The sequence below is a fragment of the Ovis aries genome, chromosome 15 (assembly GCF_016772045.2).
Source record: "Ovis aries strain OAR_USU_Benz2616 breed Rambouillet chromosome 15, ARS-UI_Ramb_v3.0, whole genome shotgun sequence".
Lineage (NCBI taxonomy): Eukaryota > Metazoa > Chordata > Mammalia > Artiodactyla > Bovidae > Ovis > Ovis aries.
In genome coordinates, this window is record NC_056068.1 from 75,965,444 (window position 1) to 75,988,139 (window position 22,696).

Below are 22,696 nucleotides of genomic sequence, written 5' to 3' on the forward strand. Positions count from 1 at the left end.
CCCCAAAACATAATATTCACTTTCTGCATCTCCAGGAAGAAGCCAAATGATCTTTGGTGGTTTCTGTGGGGAGCCTTAGGGTCTGCAGATCGAGTTGGGGGGGTGGTGAGATGAAGAGGCAAACACACTCACACCGGCTCGCACACTCACACGGGCACACACACAGATAAACATCCCTAGAGGACATTCTGAGAAAATATGGCGCAAGCTTTGGCAGTGACTTGTGATGAAGGGGGGTGAAGTTCAAGGCTGGAAAGCGTGAAGGTGATAAACTCCGACTGAGGGGGAGATAAATTGTATTATTTATGCTAAAAGACGGTTTTCAATATTAGTCCAGAACCAGGAAGACCTGGCAGGAATAGTTGGAACCTCCTAATTTCTATGTTTGGTTTCACTGTTATTCACATTTTTTAAGCACATGAGGTAGCTTGGCTATGCCTCAGTTAACTTTTACTTATTTAGCTGAAAATCTGAGCTAAGGCAGCAAATGGAAGTGTAGCAAAAATCTTTTTGAAAAATGCCCAAACAGAGGATTTTTAGAAAAATATTCTGTCTTATACATGATAGACGGGCTTCCCTGGTAGCTCAGCTGGCGAAGAATCCGCCTGCAATGAAGGAGACCCCAGTTTAATTCCTGGGTCAGGAAGATCCCCTGAAGAAGGGATAGGCTACCCACTCCAGTATTCTTGGGCTTCCCTTGTGGCTCAGATGGGAAAGAATCCACCTGCAATGTGGGAGACCTGGGTTCGATCCCTAGGATGGGAAGATTCCCTGGAGGAGGGCATGGCAACCCACTCCAGTAATTCTTGGCTGAGAATCCCCATGGACAGAGGAGCCTGGAGGGCTACAGTCCATGGGTTGAAAGGAGTCAGATGGCACACAGGACCCAGCATACATGATAGATACATGTGTTCAAACCCATAGAATGTGCAACACCAAGAGTGATGCGCAAACCTAAACTTTAATGTGTCAGTGTAGGTTCAGTGACTGCAGCAAATGTGCTGGCGGGGTGGGGGGCTTTGATGACGGGGGCAGTCTGTGCCTGTGTGGGGGCAGAAGGCATTTGAGAAATCCCCTCAAGTTCACTGTGAACCTAAAACTGCTCCAGTAAAGTCTAAGTAATGATTTCTTTTAAATGCCCAGCTCCCCTAAATCAGCTGATCAAGTATGCATACAGAGTGGAGCTGACTAGTAAGCAAGGAAGGGGCAAGAGACACTGACCCCCCTGTGCAGTTGGAAATCCAAGGAGAACTCTTAGTCCGCTCTGCATACACACAGAACTTCTAGACGCATGGTTCCGTATACGCGGGTTCAGCTTCCATGGACTCAACCAGCTGCACCTTGTGTATTCACTATTGAAAAAAATCCGCATGTAAGTGAGCCTGCGCAGTTGAAACCCAGGTTGTTCAAGGGTCAACCATATACTCACATCACCACAATCCATTTTAGAGCATCTTAATTACCCCCAAAAGAAACCCTGCTGCTCTCAACCACTGCTCCCGAATCCCCCGCCCATCCTCTTTCGCCCGCAGCAACTACACTCTGTCTCAGTAAATTTGCCTGTTCAGGACACTCAGACGGAAGCACGCGATACGTGGGCCTTTGTGGCTGGTTTCTTTCACTTAGCCTTAGGCTTTCAAAGTTCATCCATGTCATAGCAGCTCTCAGTATTTCCTCTTATCAAATGTTTTTTAAAGGTTTCTTACGTGGTTTTTTTTTTTAAGTTTTTACTGATTTGCTACAATATTGCTTCTGTGTCACGTTTTGGCTTTTTGGCCCCAAGGCATGTGGGATCTTAGGTCCCTGAGCAGGGATCCAACGCGCACTGGAAGGTGAAGTCTTAACCACTGGACGGCCAGACAAGCCGCTCATCAACTATTTATTGAGTGCCAGTTTTGTGCCAGGATGTAATCTGCACACTGGGGGTGCAGTGGTGAATAAGATTATAGTCTCTGTACCCACCCACCCCGCCACCAAGGAGCTTCACATCTGATTCAGAAGAGGATCACTTGGCTGCTGATCACAGCCTGCCGTCCCCCTTTCCTGCACCTGAAAGGTAGCGGGTGGGCCCGAGGGCGAGCCTTCTGTATGGTCTTCGGCCCCACCCACCTCCCAGATGCTCCCAAACAACCTGATGTAGTTGGCACTGCAAGGCTAGACTAGAAGGGGCAGAACCATCTAAAATCCACAGATTCTGACAAGTATTGATATCCAGGGGCTTCTGGAGTGACCTTCCCCTGGTTGTGGTCAGAAGCTTACCGCCCCTCCCCATCACCACCACCACCAAGAGACCCTCTTGTTCTTTAGAACTTCAGCCCTTTTCATTTGAGCAGGGGGGAAGCATGGTGGCCGGTCCATGCTAATAGACAGCAACGTGAAGGGATGGTGGGGACGCCAGAATCAACAACAGAAGGGCCCAGGACAGGCGTCAGGAGACGGGCTACAAAATTAGAGATGACTTCAGGACTCAAGCTTTGGTGTCGACCCCGCCTCCCCAGCTCCGTTCTCTCCCCACCCTACTCCAGCTGCTGCGTGCATGCGTGTGTGTGTGTGTGTGTGTGGAAAAATCATATCCGTCCCAGAATGTGCCCCTCTGACTGAGCTCTTCCCATCTCGTCCTGAAGGTCAGGATCCCAGCTTCCTCACACGAGAGCTCCGGCTTCTGACCAAAACTGCAGGCAGGGGTGCGGATGGCGAGGCCCCCCCAAGGCAGTGGCCGTGCCTGGAGGACGGTCTTCGTGGCCCCGAGGGGGGGGACAGGCCGCGGGAGCAGGCGGCAGCCCCTGATGATGTGTGCGTAAAGGAATGTGACCCACACGCAGCTGTGCACCAGAGCCTGCCGGGCACAGAGCAGCCCCACGTGCACCCAACTCCTGGTCGGCACCTCGGCCAGACCTGGGGCAGCAGGTGTGAGCCGGAAACACAGCTGGGGGGAAGAGCCAGCAGACCCCCTGACAGCGCCCGGCCATAGCCCCGCCCCATCCCCCACTCCTGCAGAATGGAGGTCCTTAAGTTACCGTATCCCTAAACGGTCACCATCTTCGTCTCCATCCTCCATGGACTGGGCGGCTTTCCTGACAGTTAAAAGAATTCAACTAGAGCCAAACTTCTTTTTTTTTTTTAACAAGTGAGAGGCCACTTTGGATGGTATTTTAATACCACCCCTCCCCACCTTCAGGGAAGGTCCTTTTTATTTATGTGTGTGTGTTGGCTGTGCTGGGTCGTCACTGCCGTGTGTGGGCTTTCTCTCCTTGCACCCAGCAGAGGCTCTTCTCCAGGCGCGGTGCATGGTCTTCTCTCTGCGGTGGCTTCTCTCGTTGCAGAGCCCGGGCCCTAGGTCTTCAGTAGTTGAGGCTCACGGGGTCAGTAGTAGTGGCGCATGGGCTTAGGTGCCCTGCGGGTTGCAGAATCTTCCCGGACCGGGATCGAACCTGTGTCCCCTGCACTGGCAGGCAGATTCTTTTTTTTTGCTTCTTTCATCCTTTCCCTTTCAAGTTGTAAGAACAACACATGTGCAGTAAAGAAATCTAAGAAATTTCAGAAAAGCCAGAAGAATATAGAAGTGACAAACACTTAGAATCAGGAGTGTTCCAATTAGTCAGCTTGTATCCATCCAGCGCAGGTTCCTGGCATCCTGTGCCTGACTGTCGTGTTCAGGCAGAGTCTGGGCTTTGCTCTGAACACAATGGCAGGCAGATTCTTAACAACTGGACCACCAGAGAGATTCAAGCCAGAGCTCTTGAGTTCAAATCCAGGTTCCAACTTATATCCAGGGGAAAGTTATTTAATTTCTTTGAGCCTCAGTTTCCTCATCTGTAAAGTGGGAATAATTGTAATAGTGGGAATAATTGTAATAGTTGTAATAATTGAAGCTGCATATCACATGATTAAAACGATGCCTGGCATAGAGCAAAAATGTTAGAAGCAGTGGTGTTAACCCTGACCTCTAAGAGCACAGGCACCACGGGATTAGAAAGACCTGAGTATCTACACCACCTCTGTCTATTGACTGCATGACCTTGAGGATCTCTCTCAACTTCTCTAAGCCCTGTTTGCCGTGTCTGTAAAATGGGGCTAATAATTACATCATAGGGTGGCTGTAAGATTTCAACAAAATTATATATGTGTAAATTGCTTAGCACATTATGGACATTCAGTAAATAATATTTTCTTGCTGTTAAAATAATGTTGGTGTTATTATTGCCAGACTTTTTTTTTTTAATTCAGTGAGAAGTCAGACATTGAGAAGAGACTTGTAGTTGCCAGTGGGAAGGGATAGGCTGAGAGTTTGGGGTTAGCAGATGCAACTGTTACATATAAAATGGATAAACAACACGGCCCTTCTGTAGAGCACAGAGAACCGTACCCAGTCTCCCAGAATAAATCATAATGGAAAAGAATATTGAAAGGAGAATATATGTGTGTATAACTGAATCACCCTGCTATACAGCAGAAATGAGCACAACATTGGAAATGAAGTGTACTTCAATGTAAAAATTAAATAAGTGAGAAGTTCCTAGGTTCCCTAAGGCACTGCTTTCTGGCCTTCTTCCCCTTCACAACACTCAGAAAATAATATGTAACAAAAAGTAGGGTAAAGACAAGACTGCCTGTGGTTACCCCCTGGGCCAGGGGCCCCTCACACCTGTGGCCCGTCCAAGGCTCACAGGACACGTGTAGGAAGCCTCGCCCCAAGGGTGGCGATTTCAAGCAGTGGCTCTCCAACCTGAGAGCGTGCCAGACTCACCGCAGAGCTTAGTAAACGACAGATGGCCCAGGCCCCGCCTCAGAGTTCAGGGGGTCTGAGATGGGGGTCAAGAATTCATGTTTCTTAGAGGTTCTCAGGTGATGCTCACGGGTCTGGGACCACTCTCGGAGAACCTCTTTAGAGCTTTGCATGCCCATCTCATTCTGCCATTTTAGAACTGATTGCACTCAGAGGAATTGCATTTCCTTCTCACTCTTGTCATCTGAAATCGCCTTTAGCTCACTTCTCCGTCTCTGAAAGCAGCATTTCCTCATCAGTAATACGTGTTTAATAGGAAGAGCTCCTCTGCCACGGTTGTAGGCTGAATACATACAGCGCTTTGAAAGCATGTAGACTCCGAACAAATCTGGAATGTCCTTCTTTATGCCTCCCACCTGCAACATCACCCTGCTCAGCCCTCCTCCCAGGCCGGACCTGCCATCTGACAGCGTCGCTGCTGCCCCAGAGGTCTTTCACCCAAAGAGAAGATCCTTTCCCTCCCCATCCTTTCATTTCCCAGATATTTATTGAGTGCCTGTTATGTGCCAGTCATCGTGCTTGTGGAGGAGCTATGACAGTGAGCAAAACAGATGTGGTTCCAGCCCTCGAGGAACTTGCCTGCCGATAGAGCGGCAGACACTAAATCAATGAAGAGCCAAGTGCTGCAGGGACGCGTAAACAGGTTACAGCCTAACCTGGTAAAGTAGGAAAAGCTGGTCCATAAGGCAGGGATAGACATGTTGGATCAGGACCTGAAGGGTCTGTAAGAGATGAACTTGCTCTTCAGCTCTGTGTTCTCTGTGCGTGTGCTTCATTGCTCAGTCATGTCCAGCTCTTTGCAAACCCCCTGGACTGTAGCCCGCCAGGCGCCTCTGTCCACGGGATTCTCTAGGCAAGAATACTGGAGTGCCGTGCCCTCCTCCAGGGGATCTTCCCAACCCAGACCTGGAATCAAACCCAGGTCTCCCATGTTGCAGGCGGATTCTTTACCACCTGAGCCACCAGGGAAGCCTGATGGTCTTGCACTAAGTCTTAGCCCTATCAACTACTAAGACTTATTGTAAGGCCACCGTGACAGTGAAAGTCACTCAGTCGTGTCCGACTCTCTGTGACCCTATGGACTATATAATCTGTGGAATTCTCCAGGCCAGAATACTGAAGTGGGTAGCCATTCCCTTCTCCAGCAGATCTTCCCAAACCAGGGATTGAACCCAGGTCTCCTGCATTGCAGGTGAATTCTTTACCATCTGAACCACCAGGGAAGCCCAAGGCCGTCGTAATGCCCACTGAAAATTGGGACTTGCCATCTGTCTCTACGAGGATTAAGCCACTGCAGCAGCTGACCTTCAACACACCCTGAATGGGGTCATTAGGAATGAGGCACTCCGTGTTCTGGGAAAAACTAGCAGAACAGGCCTTCAGATAGTTAGATGTTTTCAAGAAAAGATTTTAGGAGTCCAATCCTTGCCTCTCCTCATACCTAGAAAAGCACTAAAATCATTCATGGAGACATCTGCTCCTCGTGGCTAGCAGTAAACTTCACAAGACTAATAGCAACTTCTGCAACAATGCGCGCTTGATTGCATGTTCGCCCCTCACCAAAACCAGTATATACTGAGCTCCCCCCCCCACCTCTTCAGAGCAGTTCCTCAGAGCTATCTGAGGTGCTGTCTCCCAGGTTGTAGTCCTCATTTTGCCCCAAATAAAACTTAACTCACAACTCTCACATTGTGCGTTTTTTTTTTTTCAGTTGACGTTTATCCTCTAGGATAAAATAAAATTAGATCACTACTTCTGACCATATGCAAAAGGCAATTTCATACAGATTACAGAAAACCCATGCGTGCATGTGTGATCAGTCTTGCCCGACTCTTGCTGCCCTGTGGACTATAGCCCGCCAGGCTCCTCTGTCCATGGCATCTGCCAGGCAAGAATACTGGAGTAGTTTGCCATTTCCTCCTCCAGGGGATCTTCCCGACCCAGAGATTGAACCCAAGTCTCCTGCATTGGCAGCAAGATTATTTATCAACTGTTGCCACCTGGGAAGGCTGGATTATAGATGTAAGTGTAAAATGCAAAGCTATAATACTCTTAAAAGAGATTAGAAGAAAATATTTTATTGCCACCAGGTAGTTAAAAAATTCTTATCGAGATATAAATTCTTTAAGCCCATCTCCAATGGACGAGGTTGATAAGCTGACCACAAAACTGCATTCACTCAATCAGTCATTCAGCCAGTGTTGAAGGAGAATGCCATCACCTGCTGCTGATGAAAGCAGTGAAGAAAACAAAGCCCCTGCCCTCGTGGAGCAGACGTTCTAGAGAAAGAAGCATCCGCGGGGAAGCAGGAGCGCCCTGGCAGAGACTGAACCCAGGCCGCGACCGCGCAAGCGCGGAGCCCTCGCCCAGCGGAGAATGAGGATGAGAAACATCTGTCCAACAAGAGACACCATACACAAAGTTGAAGGACAAGCCAGAGACTTGAAGAAGATATTTATCATCTATGTAACTAACAACAAATCAGTCTACAGAACTGCTTTAGTCTCGAGATTGTCTATAAAGAACTCCTACAAGAGCATAACAAAAAAATGAAGGACCTCGGTAGAAAAATAGTCCAAAGACATGAAGAGCTAATACACAGACGAGAATACCCTGACAACTACCAAACATTCGGGCATATTTTCGTGGCCAAACTCGCTAGTTATCAGGGAAATGCCAGTTAAGTTGAGATACCCCGTCACAGTCATCAAATTGGCAAAAGTTTTAGAGTGAGATAATGCACGTATTGGTGAGGACGTGGAACTGTGGGAACTCACACACTCTGCTAGTGGGAGTGTAAGCTGGCATAATCACTTGGAAGCCATTTGGGCAAATCTTAAAAAATTCAAGAAATGAGAGGGCATATGTGTATACATACAGCTGGTCCACTTTGCTGTACAGGAGAAACGAACGCAGCATTGTGAAGCAACTATATTCCAATAAATTTTTTTTTAAGAGGAAAATGGAAAAAAAATTCCAGAAAGTTCTGAAAAAATAAATTTGAATTTGCCATGTGCAGGGAACTAGTTACATAATAGTAAAAAAAAAAAAAAAAAAGTTCACGAGGTGTGGCTGAGTCTAAGGAGACAGGCAGCATTATTTGTGATAGCTACCAGTGAAGCCCTATGCCTGTTGCCAGGCCGTAGAAAGGACAAACTGCCTTAAATCCATTCCATGGAATTCTGTACAGCAGCTAAAATGAATACAGGGAGGTGGGACTTCCCTGGTGGTCCAGGGGTTAAGAATCCGCCTTCCAATGCAAGGGACTCAGGTTGATACCACGGATGTTTTTTCTTAAATAATAAAGTGAATACAGGGAGATACATATGCATCAGCATTGATGTATCTCAAAATGGCGAGTTGCAGAGGGATGCGCAGAGCCTTGAGAACAGGCAGACCGAAGCCGTATCATGCTTTAAGAATGTCAACGTTTGTGTGAGTCAACAGCAGTATGAAAGCAGGCAGAGGGCTGCCAAGCCCAAGCTTCAGTGAATGAGTGAATGCTAAGCCCTCAAGTTCCCGCAGGATCTCGGAGGAGGAAGGTAGAGGGAGGGTGTCCAGGTGTTCTACACAGTACGTGTAATCGCTTACAAAGCTTTTAAACACTGAAGCAAGGGTGGGGAAACGTGAAGACTGGAGAGGAAGTTAGCTAGTGGGTACACAGATGCTTTTTCTGTTATTCAGTGTAATTCTCTGAAGTTTTAAATAGTGCATTTAAAATGCAAAAGGTGTGGATAAAAGAACACTCTGTGTGATTTCAATGCCTTTAAACCACGAAGCTTTTCCACCTTGGTTTATGTCCCTGGATGTGTCCCAGTGTCTTCTAGTTTCCCGATCTGTGGTGGCTTGAATTTATACCCTACTGTTGCGTGAAAATTGTGCCAGCTTTGTGTCGAACTGGTCCACGGTGCTTTTCAGCTCTACTCCATCCTTCGACTTTTCTGTATTCATTCTATTACTTTTGAGAGTTTGATATTGAAACTCCAACTAAAAATCTTAATTTATCTACTTAAAAAGTAGTTGTAATATATAGTGAAGCTATTATGTAACTTTGATATGTACTTTCCAAGCGTCCTGTAAATGTGTTATCATGCTTTTGTAATTCAAAATATAAAAAAGAGAAAAACAAGTGAAAGGAAGAAGGTGGGCAGGATTTAGGAAGGGAGCAGGGAGAGCAAAAGGCCGTCTCGGGCAAGTAAGCAACCTGGAAAGGAGCCAGTGAGGACTTGGGTGGGGGAGCCAGGGGGCCTGGAGTTTGAGGAGCGGGGGAGCTGGGAGAAGAAGGGAGGTTCCTCACAGGCCACGCACTGGATGTGGAGAGTGGAACAGTTGCCCCCAGCCCCAGCTACGAGGCTTCTGGGGAGAGACCAGGATCATGGAGCCGAAATGGCCGAGCGGGGCCTTCATGGCATCTGCAAGGAAGAAGCAGCGTCCAGGCCTCGGTGTCCGGCCCGCCTGGGGGCTGCAGCTCTACAGGAGTGGGAGAAGGGACAGCACCACCCCCGGTGGAAGGCGTCACGGCCACGTCTCACCTGGAGCAGCTGCAGCTGGCCCAGGAGCTGTGACTAGAGTCAGAGAGGCCTGGGTTCAAATTACAGCTCTTTTGCTTCTGGCTTGAAAGCCCTGGTCAAGTTTCTGAGCCCCTGTGTTCTCAGTGAAGATATCCATCGATCTCACATCAGAGGATCAACGGGAAAGAAAGTGCAATGCCGGACGCACAGCGCTAACCAAGCAAGCCCTTACTGGACGCTGTGTAGCTGTAGTCGTTGCTGCTGCCCAGGGTCTCTGGGTCCAGCTTCTCAGGCACTGCAGGGCAGGGGCCGGAAGTGCGGCCCGGAGCCCGGGGAGACCACAACCTGGACGGCCCCACGCTGCTCGGAGGGCCTGGACTGGAAGCAGCTCTTGCCGCGCAGGGGGCGTCTCCAGTGCAGCCCCGGGGGCGGGCAGCCCTAAGGAAGTGTTGCAGAGAACTGTGGTGATACCTGGAGAAGGCAGCCAGGCTGTGGCTTCGCCCTCGCTCATGGCCCTGACATTAAGGCAGACTCCACGGAGGTGTCCCGGGATCCCATACAGGCCTGGAGACACCCCTCACCTTCACCCATGAACAGTGCAGCTTATGTGACCTCCCAGAGGAAGTGCCGGCATGGGAGGCTTCTCGCCAGCCCCAGCGGCCCCCCAGAAGTGGACTTGAAACAGGATAGCTCGCTTCCGCCTGAGAGCCTGTGCCCGGCCAGGCACTGGCTGCACTTCCTCTGAGCTATATTTTTATTCGCTATTTTGAGCTCTTCCATCACCTGAAACCAGCTAGAACACACTTATGGATGGCAGCTAACACTGATTTTGAGTCATTACTCTGTATACCAGTAATATATAACAGTAGATATACCAGTAATATATAACAGTAGAATAGACGCAGCGTATCACCATATTGAATCTTCACCAGAATCCTGTGAATTGGTAACTAGAATTATCTCCTCTACAGATGAGGAAACTAAAGCTCCAAGAGAAAACGTGACTTGCCGAGAAAAGGAAACTTGGGCAGGGAGTTCTAGAGCTGGGTGGGATTGGATCCCTGCAAAACAAAACAAAACAATACATCTTCTGCCACTCAACCCGGGGATGCTGACCTTTAAGGGAGATAGGAAGTTGGCAAGTCGCAGATTCAGGCTGAAAACTGTTGCTTCGTTGGCACCCACCAAATGTCCAGCCAGCCAGCCCATCCCAGCTGTTGGAAGTCAGCATGGGAGGGCAAGAACAGCCAGCCCCCTCGGGACGGGCTCAGACCCTGCCAAGCGCTCTTTTCTTTCTCCATTCCAGCCGCTGCCCTGGACTCCACCCTCCACATGTTTCTGCTCAGAGCCAGCCTCTCCTTCTCCCCTAGAGCCCCCTCTCTCCAGCCCCGAGGCTGGCATGCCAGGGTCCCTCCCTGACCCAGTACAGACTCTCGCTGGCAGCCGCTCCCTGCTGGCTCCGCTTCAAAGCTGGAGCGGGCCCCTCTCCTCCAGGTGTCAGGAGCGGCTGGCACATTAGCAGAAGGCCTCTGGCAGGAAGGGGTGTCGAGCCAGGAAACTCCTCCTCCTGACCCTCAAGCGGGTGGGGCCAGGTTCGAGTTCAGGGTGGAGCCGCTGTCGGTGAGGTGAAGGGCCCACAGCCTGGGGTCATCACAGTCACCACGGGCAGAGACAGAGCCGCAGCCTCCTGCCTGCCTCTCTCCACAGTTGTGAGATCCCGGTGCCAGATGCCCAGGACTCTTACGGGTCACAGCACTAGTCTGGAGATGGATGGTGTGGCATTCCGTGTTTCTAAAAGCACCTTTTTGTGAGGTTTTTCAACAGCAAACTTCTCCCCAGTGAGACCAGAGTTACCAGATGTTAGTTCTCTCCGCCCTTGGGGTGCCCTTCTGTCAGAGCCAGAAGAAGCCCGCTCAGACTTTGGGGAAGTATTCCGCTTGAATATCTCCAGCAGCAGGCAGCTCACTCGCTCTCAAAGCAGCCATCATCCCAGAGCTGGGCGGCTTCCAGTCTTCTGGAGGCAGTCTCCCAGAACCCTGTGGCGTCTCCCTCAGAGGCAGCCCTTCAAGAGCCGTGGCCCAGCGCCACTTACCCTTCATCCTCTCTTCCCACTAAAGGATCTGAAGGTAGTCGTCAGCTGACATCCTGGTTTGCAGATTCCGCCTCGCCGACCCCCTGTTCTGTGACTCTAGCTCGTCCCTCTTAAATAAACCACCCTCTTAAATAGTGCCTGGATGCCACCTTGCCAGGAGAAAAGAGAAGGGTGCCGCACCGCTGTTAGTTATGAGTTCACACTTTCCCTCTCGTTCAACTAACACTGGCTGAGGGCCTACCGTGTGCCCTCCCCGCCACGCTGGAGCGTCGTGGGGGACACTGACTGGGGCCTCCTGTGAGTCCAGAAAGGCGAGCGGGGGCCAAGGGCAGGGCATACAGGCTCATAAGCCAGGATAAGGATGGGAGACGTTGCTCTAAGGACAAGGGGAAGCCCATAAAGTGTTTAAAACTGGCTTGCAAAACAGTCAAATTCGCATTTTTATTTTATTTTTTATTTTATTTTTTTAATTCGCATTTTTAAAAAGGTCTTTCTGGGAGGGAGGAGAGGGTGAGATGAGTGGAGAAAGCAGCATGGAAGCTTGTATCCTGCCATATGTAAAATAGCATGTATCCTGCCATATGTAAAATAGCATGTATCCTGCCATATGTAAAATAGCTTGTATACCACCATATGTAAAACAGATGAAAAGTGAAAGCGAGAGGCACTCAGCTGTGTCCGACTCTCTGTGACCCCATGGACTATACGATCCATGGAGTTTTCCAGGTCGGAATACTGGAGTGGGATCTCCCCAACCCAGGGACCGAACCCAGGTCTTCCACATTACAGGCAGATTCTTTACCAGCTGAGCCACAAGGGAAGCCCAATAGCCAATGGGAATTTGCTATATGATTCAGGAAACTCAAACCGGGGCTCTATGACAACCTAGAGAGGTGGGATGGGGAAGGAGGTAGGAGGAAAGTTCAAGAAGGAGGGAACATAGGTAAACCTAACTGTGGAGTTGGAGGAGACTCTTGAGAGTCCCTTGGACTGCAAGGGGATCCGGCCAGTCCATCCTAAAGGACATCAGTCCCGAATATTCATTGGAAGGACTGATGCTGAAGCTGAAACTCCAATACTTTGACCACCTGATGTGAAGAACTGACTCATTGGAAAAGACCTTGATGCTGGGAAAGATTGAAGACGAGAGGAGAAGGGGATGACAGAGGGTGAGATGGTTGGATTGCCATCACCAGTGCGCTGTACATGAGTTTGGGTAGGCTCCAGGAGTTGGGGATGGACAGGGAAGCCTGGCATGCTGCACTCCATGGGGTTGCAAAGTGTCAGACACGACTGAGCAGCTGAACTGAACTGAACTGATGGCTGATTCATGTTGATGTTTGGCAGAAACCAACACAATATTGTAAAGCCATTATCCTTCATTCAAAAATAAATTTAATTTAAAAAAAAAGTTTTTCTGACCACAGTATGGATACCCAATTAGAAGGAGGCAAAAGTGTTACCAGAAGCCAGGTAGCAGGTCGTCCAGTTGTCCTGGAAGAGGAGGTGGACGTGGGCATCAGTGGGGGCCGTGGAAGTGGAAACGAGTAGACAGATTCCAGAGAAACCTCTGGAACAGGACTGATTGGACCGGGTGATTGGTTGATACGTGGTGGGCAAGAGAGGGCGTTTCCCAGATGTCAGGAGGACTCCCAGGCTTCCGGCTGAGCAGAGGAGCAGGGCTGACAATGACAGCTGAGACCCAACTGGCTTCTCTGTCAGCCAGGCCCACTGCCTGCAGTCAGGAAAACACTTCAGTCCCACGCGCATGTGCTGCGAGGGTCCGGCTACCTGTCCCTCAGAGAGAAAGCCCCTGCACCGCCTGCCTCCCCCAACTAGCCCCATCCACGTGTCAGCCCCCCGAGGAGCAGGGGTCAAAGCAGAGCACACGCCGGGCTTGCCCTGCTTCACCCTGACACCTCCGAGGGCTGTGCCCTCTCTCTTCTCCAGCCGCCCATCTCAAAAGAGGGAGCTGGTGTTGACAGTCAAGCCTGGCTGCTGATGGAGAGCGGCGGCCAGTTCTGGGGCTGGAAGGGCAGGCCCTCCGCAGCCAACAGTCCTGGCTGTGGCTGAGAAGGGGAGATGCTTACGGCGCTTCGCCTGGCAGCCCTGGCGTGGCCGGGAGCAGGCCGATCAGCAAGAATGACCGCTTCTGGAATTAGATGGGGCTGGTGACTGTGCAGCTTTGTGAACACACCGCCCTGTGCACTCTGAAAGGATAAGTCCTATGGTATTGGAGTTACATTGCAATACAGCTCTTCCTTCACTTGCTGGGTGGGGCGGGGGGGGGGGGGGGCGGTATGTCCTGATAAAATCTACTGTAAGTTAAAAATATCAAGTCAAAAATACACTGACTACACCCGACCTACCAGAGATCATATCTTAGCCCAGCCCTACCTCAGCTGCGCTCAGAACACTTGCATCAGCTCACGGTTGGACAACATCATCTAACCCAAAGCCTGTTTCTTCATAAAGTGTTGAATCTCACATGTAATTGATTTGAACACGGTACTCAAAGTGAAAACAGAATGGTTGTCCCTGTCCCACCCTCATGACTGCACAGCCGACTAGGAGCTGCCCCTGCCCAGCGTCACAGGAGAGTACGTACATTGCATCGCTAGGCCAGGGAAAGGCCAAAATTCAGAGTTCTTCTCGCTTTCACACCATCATCGGTTAAGTTATAAAACCTAAGACTGCCTGTCATCAAGTTGGGGACCGTCTGTATAAAATAAGTGAATAAATAGGTGAAGAGAGAAATAGTCAGACTTCTCTGATGGTTCAGGGGTTAAGACTCCGAGTTTCCACTGTGGAGGGCATGGGTTCCATCCCCGGTTGGGGAAGTTCTGCATGCCCGTGAGTGAGTGAACTCTCTCAGTCGTGTCCAACTTTTTGCAACCCCATGGACTGTAGCCCGCCAGGCTCCTCTGTCCATGGGATTCTCCAGGCAAGAATACTGGAGTGGGTTGCCATTTCCTTCTCCAGGGGATCTTCCCCACTCGGGGATTGAACCCGGGTCTCCCACATGGTGGGCAGATGTTTTATCCTCTGGCTTAGACGGTAAAACGTCTACCTGCAATGCGGGAGACCCGAGTTCCATTCCTGGGTCGGGAAGATCTCCTGGAGAAGGAAATGGCACTCCACTCCAGCACTCTTGCCTGGAAAATCCCATGGACGGAGGAGCCTGATAGGCTGCAGTCCATGGGGTTGCAAAGATTCGGACACTACTGCATGCCCGTAGCATGGCCCAAAAAAGAGAGAGAGAGAGAGAGAAATAGTAGAGGGAGGTAACTGCTATAAACAGGAGCACCAGATCCCAGGTTGATGATAAACAAGAGGAGCCAAGTAACATCTTCAAAGGCTTTGGTTCCCCTTCGTGGTTTCCTGCTTGGGGATGTTCTCAGCCCAGTGCTCTTCCCTAGCAATTAACTTCAGGCCATTCTGGTTCCTGGCTGTCCCGGGAGTAGGGCAGGAAGGAGAGGGCACTGCCTTCTCTCCTCGGGGGCCTGTCCCTCCGCTGTGGGCCAGGGAAGGGAGGACGTTGAGGTCCTCCCTGGGACTCTGAAGAAATGCACTGTTCCTCTGCAGTTTGGGATGCCTCTGCTACCCCAGCCCCCTCTCCCTGCCCTCTCTCTACCTCGCTCGGCCCTCTGTCCCCATCCGGATATCAAAGTCTGGGCTTTGTGCCCTCTCTCATCCCTTTTGCCTGCCCATTCTGCTCAGGTTATAAGGAAAGAGGTAAATACTTGGCATCACCGACGCAATGGACATGAACTTGGGCAAACTCCAGGAGATGGTGAGGGACAGGGAGGCCTGGCGAGCTGCAGTCCATGGGGTCGTAAAGAGTCAGACGCGAGTGGGTGACCGAATCACAGCCACTTGGCCTGTCTCTGCTCTTGGTCCCTGGAGCCTCTGCCAGAAAGACTAGGGCGCCCTCTTGCGGCCATTGGCAGTATTGCTTGTTCCCACTCTGGCCTTGAATTTTTTTTTTTCTAGAGGTAATTTTAATGTTGAATTCTGGAAGTTCAGTTCAGTTCAGTCGCTCAGTCGTGTCCGACTCTTTGTGACCCCATGGACTGCAGCATGCCAGGCCTCGCTGTCCACCACCAACTCCCGGAGCTTACTGAAACTCATGTCCATTGAGTTGGTGATGCCATCAGCCATCTCATCCTCTGTCGTCCCCTTCTCCTCCCGCCTTCAGTCTTTCCCAGCATCAGGGTCTTCTGGTAGAGGAAGCAGCTTTTTTCTTCCCCAAGAGATACATGAGAAGCAATTAAGGCCCTAAGATTTAGGTGAGAAGAAGAAAAGATAATTTAGGCAGATAATAAACTAAGAAATGCAATGCAGGTGTTTATATCCTGTGAAAGAAAGAAAGTGAAGTTGCTCAGTCTGTGTCCAACTCTGTGACCCCATGGACTGTAGCCTGCCAGGCTCCTCGGTTCATATCCTGTATCTTTACTTTAAAAGAGGTGGTGAGACCTAGCAGGAAGCAAGTCCATGACATGTAGATTTACCAGCTGTGCGACCTTATTAAGCTGACTTCTCTGAGACTTAGTCTCTTCACCTGTAAAATGGAATAATCACAACACCTGTCTCATAGGATTGTTGTGGGATAAAATTTGTTATTGTTCAGTCGCTCAGTCATGTCCAACTCTTTATGACCCCATGGACTGTATCACACCAGGCCTCCCTGTCCATCACCAACTCCTGGAATCCACCCATACCCATGTCCATTGAGTCGATTATGTCATCCAACCATCTCATCCTCTGTCGCCCCCTTCTCCTCCTGCCTTCACTCTTTCCCAGCATCAGGGTCTTTTCCAATGAGTCAGCTCTTTGCATCAGGTGGCCGAAGGACTGTAGCTTCAACATCAGTCCTTCCAATGAATATTCAGGGTTGATTTCCTTTGGAAATGACTGGTTTGATCTCCCTGCTGTTCTAGGGACTCTCAAAATTTAATTAACATAAGTTAAATACCCTGTAACTCAGGGCTTCGCTCGTAGCTCAGTTGGTAAACAATCTGCCTGCCATGCAGGAGACTCAGTCTGATCCCTGGGTTGGGACAATCCCCTGGGGAAGGAAATGGCAGCCCACTCCAGTACTCTTGCCTGGAGAACCCCATGGACAGAGGAGCCCGTCAGGCTACTGTCCACCGGGTCATAAGAGTTGGATATGACTTAGCGACTAAACCACCACAGGTCCATCCAAATTCCTTGTATGGTGCCTGCCATGAAGTAAGGACTCAGTAAATACGGCCTAGTTCTATTGTTAATCGTTATTAGACCTGGAGACTAGATGTAGGAACCATCTCTGTCTTCGGGGGGACCTGAAGCCAGGCTTTGCACACTCCCAGGGGCACTGTCCACATCAGAGTCTCTCCAGAGCCCCTTCCCCAGAGGCGAACAATGCCTGCGAACAATGCCAAGTCTGGGGACTCGGACCCAGTGAGGTGGAGAGAGAATTCGAAAAATCCATGAATGAGCAAGATAAGTTGGTTTCTTGGGGGTTGTTTGTTTAAGGAAAGATAGGGCCCAGTCAGAAACAGATTGGGGAGGGGGTAGGAATTCCCTGACAGTCTGGTGGTTAGGACTTTGCACTTCCACTACAGGAGGGCACAGGTTCGATCCCTGGTCAGGGAACTAAGATTCCCACATGTCTCATGGCTGGAAAAAAAAGAGAAAAGAAACAGATTGGGGGCCCAGCTGCCGGTCAGTAGATGAGTTTGGCACCCTGCCTGGCACAAGGATGGAGCCTGGCAAGTGCTCATTTCCGTCTCTTCCTGTCCTCTCTCCAGCGAGTCCCTGAGCGGAGTATCTCTGGTCCGCTCCCTCTAGTGGTCACGGGGTATTCTTCCTGCGAGAAGCCGGGAGGGGGCCACCCTGTGAGCGTGGACATCGTGGAGGAGCAGTGGCCGCCCAGCGTCACTGGACCCCCTCAAGGGCAGACCCCAGGCTGCACCCCCGGCCCTCTGTGCCGCCTGTGCCCCAGGATTGGAGGTGCCTGTGGCCTGTCTGGCCCTTGGTCACCTATTAAATCTCGGGGCCACTTGCCAAGACCCTTTAAAGCTCTTGGCTGTTCTTTTTGCCTTTTCTGATCAGCTGTATTTATTCTGAACTAAATGGTCCTCGCTGCAGGATGAAAGGATTTTCTGCTGAAGGATATGAAAAGAAACCCTGGCCGCATTGCAGCTGCACTCCCTCCTTGCTGCCCCCCGCTAGCCCATGTTCCATCCCCTTGCTGGTGCCACAGGGACTGAACTGGGAGCCTGCCCCCCCGCCCCATGCCAGTGGTTTGGTGGCAGAGCCCAGCTAACGGAGAAGTGCAGTGACAGCGAAGAGCTTGTCTGGGGGACCCGTCTCTCCTTGCTGTCCCAAGGGGGTCTGGAGCCCCCGGCAGGGCTCACTGCAGCACCCTCCATCACACGCACACGCACACACGTGCGCACACACGTGCACACACGCAGCCGCTCGCTCATGTCTTCTCGCTCTCTGCCCCTCAGGATTGTGCTCATGGACGACGCCATGGACTGCTTGATGTCTTTCTCAGATTTCCTTTTTGCCTTCCAGGTCCAGTTTTACTACTCAGGTGAGAGTCTTCCGGGCCCCCATGGCTCCTGTCGGGACCACAGTCCCCCACTCCCCATCCCACCCTGTGGCCCCTCCGTCTGTGCGTCTGGCCCGCACTTCCTGCGCCGCCTCCCTTCATGGCGGGCTTCCCCGCAGGATGTGGTCACAAGACTCGGCCTGCAGGGCCTCCTCACGACACAGAAAGCCACGGTGCTTCCCACCGGCAGGGGGACACACATCAGTTTAAGTGATGACCACGGTCACACCACCACCGACACGCTGCTGCGGGGCGCTCCCCGAGGCGGTTCCCGTTTAGTGAAGGCGTGCCGTGTGCCGGGCCCAGCGCTAGGCGCCTTCGTCCTCACCACAGCCCTAAGGGGCATGCGGCTTTTTAATGGAGAAGCGGACAAGGGGAGCTGCCAATGCGCCGGGCTGACCAGAGGGCCCGCCCCACCGCCCGCGCGCTCAGCCCCTCGGCCGTGTCAGCGGGGTCGGAGGTCTCTCCCTGGGCCCGACGCAGACGTGAGCACACAGCTCCCCATCAGCGCACGCCAGTCCCCTCTCACACGCCCCCCTCATCCCCTGCTCCCCAGCAAGCTCCAGCTGCACCCCGAAATCCCAGGTGGAATAAAGATGGCTGGCTGGATACCAGCGCACACCGGCTCACACACGGCAGCGTCCGATGGAATGCTGGGCCCTGAAACTGCTGACTGCGTCCATCAGCAAACTTGTTTCAAACAGGCTCTTCCAGTAAACAGGGCTGGCTGTCCCGGGAGCCTGCCCGTGGCCTTCCGCCAGCGGCTGGCCCCGGCCGGCCCCGACCTCACTCAGGGGCCACATCGTGTCCTCTCGAGGGCGGCCCCAGGGCCCGGTCAGGCAGGGGCCGCAGTCTGGGGTCTCGCCTCCTGCTCACAGCAGCTCCGGGCATCCATGTCCCATTTCTCTGAAGCTCTTGGGCCCTGGAGAAGGAGCAGCCGCGTGTGGAGACCCTATTCCCCTCACCATGTGAACGGGCTCTCCTCACAGCGCCCCCCAGAAAGGGCAGCCATGGGGAGGTGGGCCGTAAGTCTCAGCTCACCGATGAGGGCTCGGCGACTAACACCTGAAAACTAGTTGTTTAATAAATCAGCAGCTCGGAAGCTTTCTCTCCTGCATGGGTATCTCCAATCTGCTTCCCTTAGTCAGAGAGGCAGGTGGCCTCACAAGAGCGGTTTGCCAGCAGGAATGTGTTCCTGTTCACCTTTTACGTTTTTCAAAACTATTTATTGCATTTTCTATGCACCAGGCACCGTGCTGGGTGCTGGGGGTGGGGAAAGCGGACACGGCACGGTCCAGGCCTGGGGGCGAGATCTGCCATTCCAGCAAGGAGACAAAGCAAACCAGCCGCACAGAGACGCCCTCACTGAATAAGCGCCCCAGAGGAGTCCGGGGTGCCTGAAAGTATGTAACGGGGTCTCGCCTGGTCTAGGAAGAACTGCCAGAGGAGGGGACGTTCAAGCTGAGACACGCGAGTGTCATCTCTCACAAGTGTGGGCCATGAGGGCCCCTGCTCCCTGGATGCTGTGCGTTGAGGACTCACTGGGAGCTGAGCCAACCCGCAGAGAAGGGGGCGCACGGTGAGGGGACCCAGGGTGTCCTCCCCACCTGACCTGTGCCCCTCCACCCTGTATGCAGAGTTCCTGGAGAGCGTGGCCGCCATCTATCAGGACCTCCTGTCGGGCAAGAACCCCAACACGGTGATTGTGCCCACGTCGTCCAGTGGGCAGCACCGCCAGCGGCCTTCTGTGGGCGAGGCAGGCACGCTGGAGGGCGTGGAAGCCTCACTGTTCTACCAGTGCCTGGAGAACCTGTGTGACCGGCACAAGTACAGGTGAGAGCCCGCCCCAGCCCCCAGGGCTGCAGGCGCAGGCGCCAGCTCGGCCCCCCCCCCCCCCCACCGCCCCCTGCAGGCTCTCCTGACGGCTGGCTCCTTGACGGTCATCGTATTGAATATGAATCAGCACCATTTGCCCCCAGTCCAGGCTCATGACTGACAAGCTTCCCAGGTGGCTCACGGGGGCCAGACTGCTTCCATTTGGGCAAGATCAGCTGTTAATGGGAAAAGGCAATGGCACCCCACTCCAGCACTCTTGCCTGGAGAATCCCATGGACAGAGGAACCTGGTAGGCTGCAGTCCATGGGTCGCAGAGAGTCAGACATGACTGAGTGACTTCACTTTCACTTTTCACTTTCACTTATTGGAGAAGGAAATGGCAACCCACTCCACTGTTCTTGCCTAGAGAATCCCAGGGACAGGGGAGCCTGGTGGGCTGCCGTCTCTGGGGTCGCACAGAGTCGGGCACGACTGAAGCAACTTAGCAGCAGCAGCAGCAGCTGTTAGTGGGAGAAGGCAATGGTACCCCACTCCAGCACTCTTGCCTGGAGAATCCCATGGACAGAGGAGCCTGGTGGGCTGCAGTCCATGGGGTCGCTAAGAGTCAGACACAACTGAAGCGACCTAGCAGCAGCAGCAGCTGTTAATGACCAGCTTGGGCCCCTTCTTCTTGCCAGGTGATAGATTGGTCTCGACTTTTTAGAGAGAAGCAAAAAAAATATCCACCGTGTGCAGAATTCACCCTCCAGAAAAAGAGGGTAGCTGTCCTGTGTAGCACAAAGTCCCCTTGGGGACAGAGAAGCCAGCTTGTGTCTCCTCCGAGAGGAGGCATCGCCCAGCGCCCTTTCCCCATCCCCCACTCCTGCCAGTGAAGCACCAATCAGTGAACATACCAGCCTTTCTGTCCAGTCAAGGCCTTGCTCCGAGAGTTCTGCCAGGCTCCCCAGGGCCTTAGGGTTCCCAGGGCAGGCAGGTCCCTTGGTTTTTGCCCTCCTAAGGGCTTCCCAGGTGGTACTAGTGGTAAAAAATCTGCCTGCCAAGGCAGGAGACTCAAGAGACGCAGGTTCGATCCCCAGGTTGGGAAGATCCCCTGGAGGAGGAAATTGCAACCGACTCCAGTATTCCTGCCTGGGGAATCCCATGGACAGAGGAGCCTGGCAGGCTACAGTCCACGGGGTCCCAAAGAGTCGGACCTGACTTAGTGGCAGAAAACACCCTCCTAAGCCTGAAGGTCTGGGTGAGAAGATGGCGTCAGACTTAACTAGTGTTTGAATCTGTGTTCTCTCCTCTAGCTGCCCACCCCCGGCGCTGGTCAAAGAGGTCCTCAGCAACGTTCAGAGACTGACCTTCTACGGCTTCCTCGTGGCCCTCTCAAAGCATCACGGGATCAACCAAGCCCTAGGTAAGCCAGAGCCAGCCACCTCCACCCTGGCAGCGGAAAGCCACGTAGGAGCCGGAGTGTTGGTGGACAGAGTCCCCACAGGGGACACAGATTTGCCAGGTGTGCCTTGATTCCTCAGGGCCGGACTCTGAGGCTTCCCCTGCTCCCGTGCTGACGGATGGCCTCCCCCACCCGGGTCCTGCCCCAACATGAAGCAGCCTCAGCCTCCCCAGGGCAGAGGTGTGCTCAGCACCCCCCACCCCATAGGATCCCCAACTCTGCTGTGGGCACTGGCCTGCAGGCTGGGCAGACACAGGCTATTTATTCAGTGGCTCCGGAGCTTATATTTCAGAGACCTGAACCCCATTCGTAAGCAGGGCAAAGGTGTGTCTTAGGAGACCTTTTTTTCCCATCTGGGAAAAAAATAAAAATTACTAGTCTGAAAGGGAGTGGGGAAAAAAAGGGCGGTGGTGGATGGAGGCCGGCTCCGGCTGTTCTTCCTGTCCATCGTTTCCTCCTCACTGGTCCGCCTTCCCCTCCCACCTTCCTCCGCCCCCTCCCACACCTGCTGCCCTCCCAGGGAGGGGCCACCAGGCTGACATCACCACCCCCAGAGCTTGAGAGGGTTCTTCTTCCTATTTTTCAAACAAGAAAGAGCGCATCCGCCTGCTCCTTTCTTAAACTGTTCGTGGTTTTGGCTGTACTGGGTCTTCGTCGCTGCGTGCAACCTTTCTCTAGTTGTGGAAGCCGGGGCTCCTCTCTAGTTTCGGTGCACGGGCTTCTCTTTGCGGTGGCTTCTCGTTGCGGCATGCCAGCTCTAGGGGAAGTGGCCTTCAGTAGTTGTGGAGCGTGGACCTTAGTTACCCGGCCAGCGATGGAGCTCACGTCCCCTGCAGCGCTGGGCCAGTGGGAGACGGAAAGCAGCATAGGGTCCGTCCTCACTTGCGTCTCCCGTGTATGGAAAAGCGACCTGAGCTACCCCAGGTGCAGCCAGCTGTGGAGGGGGGCTGTGCTGTTCCCTTAGTCCTCAAAGCGGGATACACGCATACAGGCACACGAGGGCTCCATCACACAGTGTGATCACCACTAACACCAAAGGGGCCAAGAAGCATCATCTGAAAAGGTCAGAACTGCAGAGCCAGATGGACAATTTTAAGATTGAGGCTTCCCGGGGACCACCACTGTTCACTAGCTTCTGACCAGGATTGCGGCTCTTTTAAGTTTGCTGATAAAGAATCTTTCTATCTGCAGACTCCAGCTCTACCTTCCCTCCCACTGTTAACAGCCCCAGGGGGCAGCCTGGACCCCTCCTCTCACCGTTCCCAACATCTGAGAATGACTGCCCTTGGTTTGTAGTCGAGGAAACCTGCTGAGTGATCTGTCAGGGAAGGGACAGCGCCCCTCCTGGCGGCTCGCGGCCAAGCGAGGAGAGCTGGGTCTCATCCTGACCCCGCCTTCCCTTCTCACCCTGGGACCCGGGAGGAGCTGA

The 22,696-nt window shown here is 52.5% G+C and overlaps 1 protein-coding gene across 3 annotated transcripts in view; it reads left to right on the forward strand.

Moving 5' to 3' along the window:
- Positions 1-22,696, forward strand: part of CSTPP1 (centriolar satellite-associated tubulin polyglutamylase complex regulator 1) — a 212,818-nt gene that overhangs the window by 186,921 nt on the left and 3,201 nt on the right. For all 3 annotated transcript variants that reach the window (XM_060400082.1, XM_060400081.1, XM_027979708.2), the window contains 3 exons: positions 17,887-17,972; positions 19,628-19,823; positions 21,119-21,228. In XM_060400082.1, the coding sequence (XP_060256065.1) occupies positions 17,887-17,972; positions 19,628-19,823; positions 21,119-21,228 (392 nt within the window). The remainder of the gene's footprint in view (positions 1-17,886; positions 17,973-19,627; positions 19,824-21,118; positions 21,229-22,696) is intronic.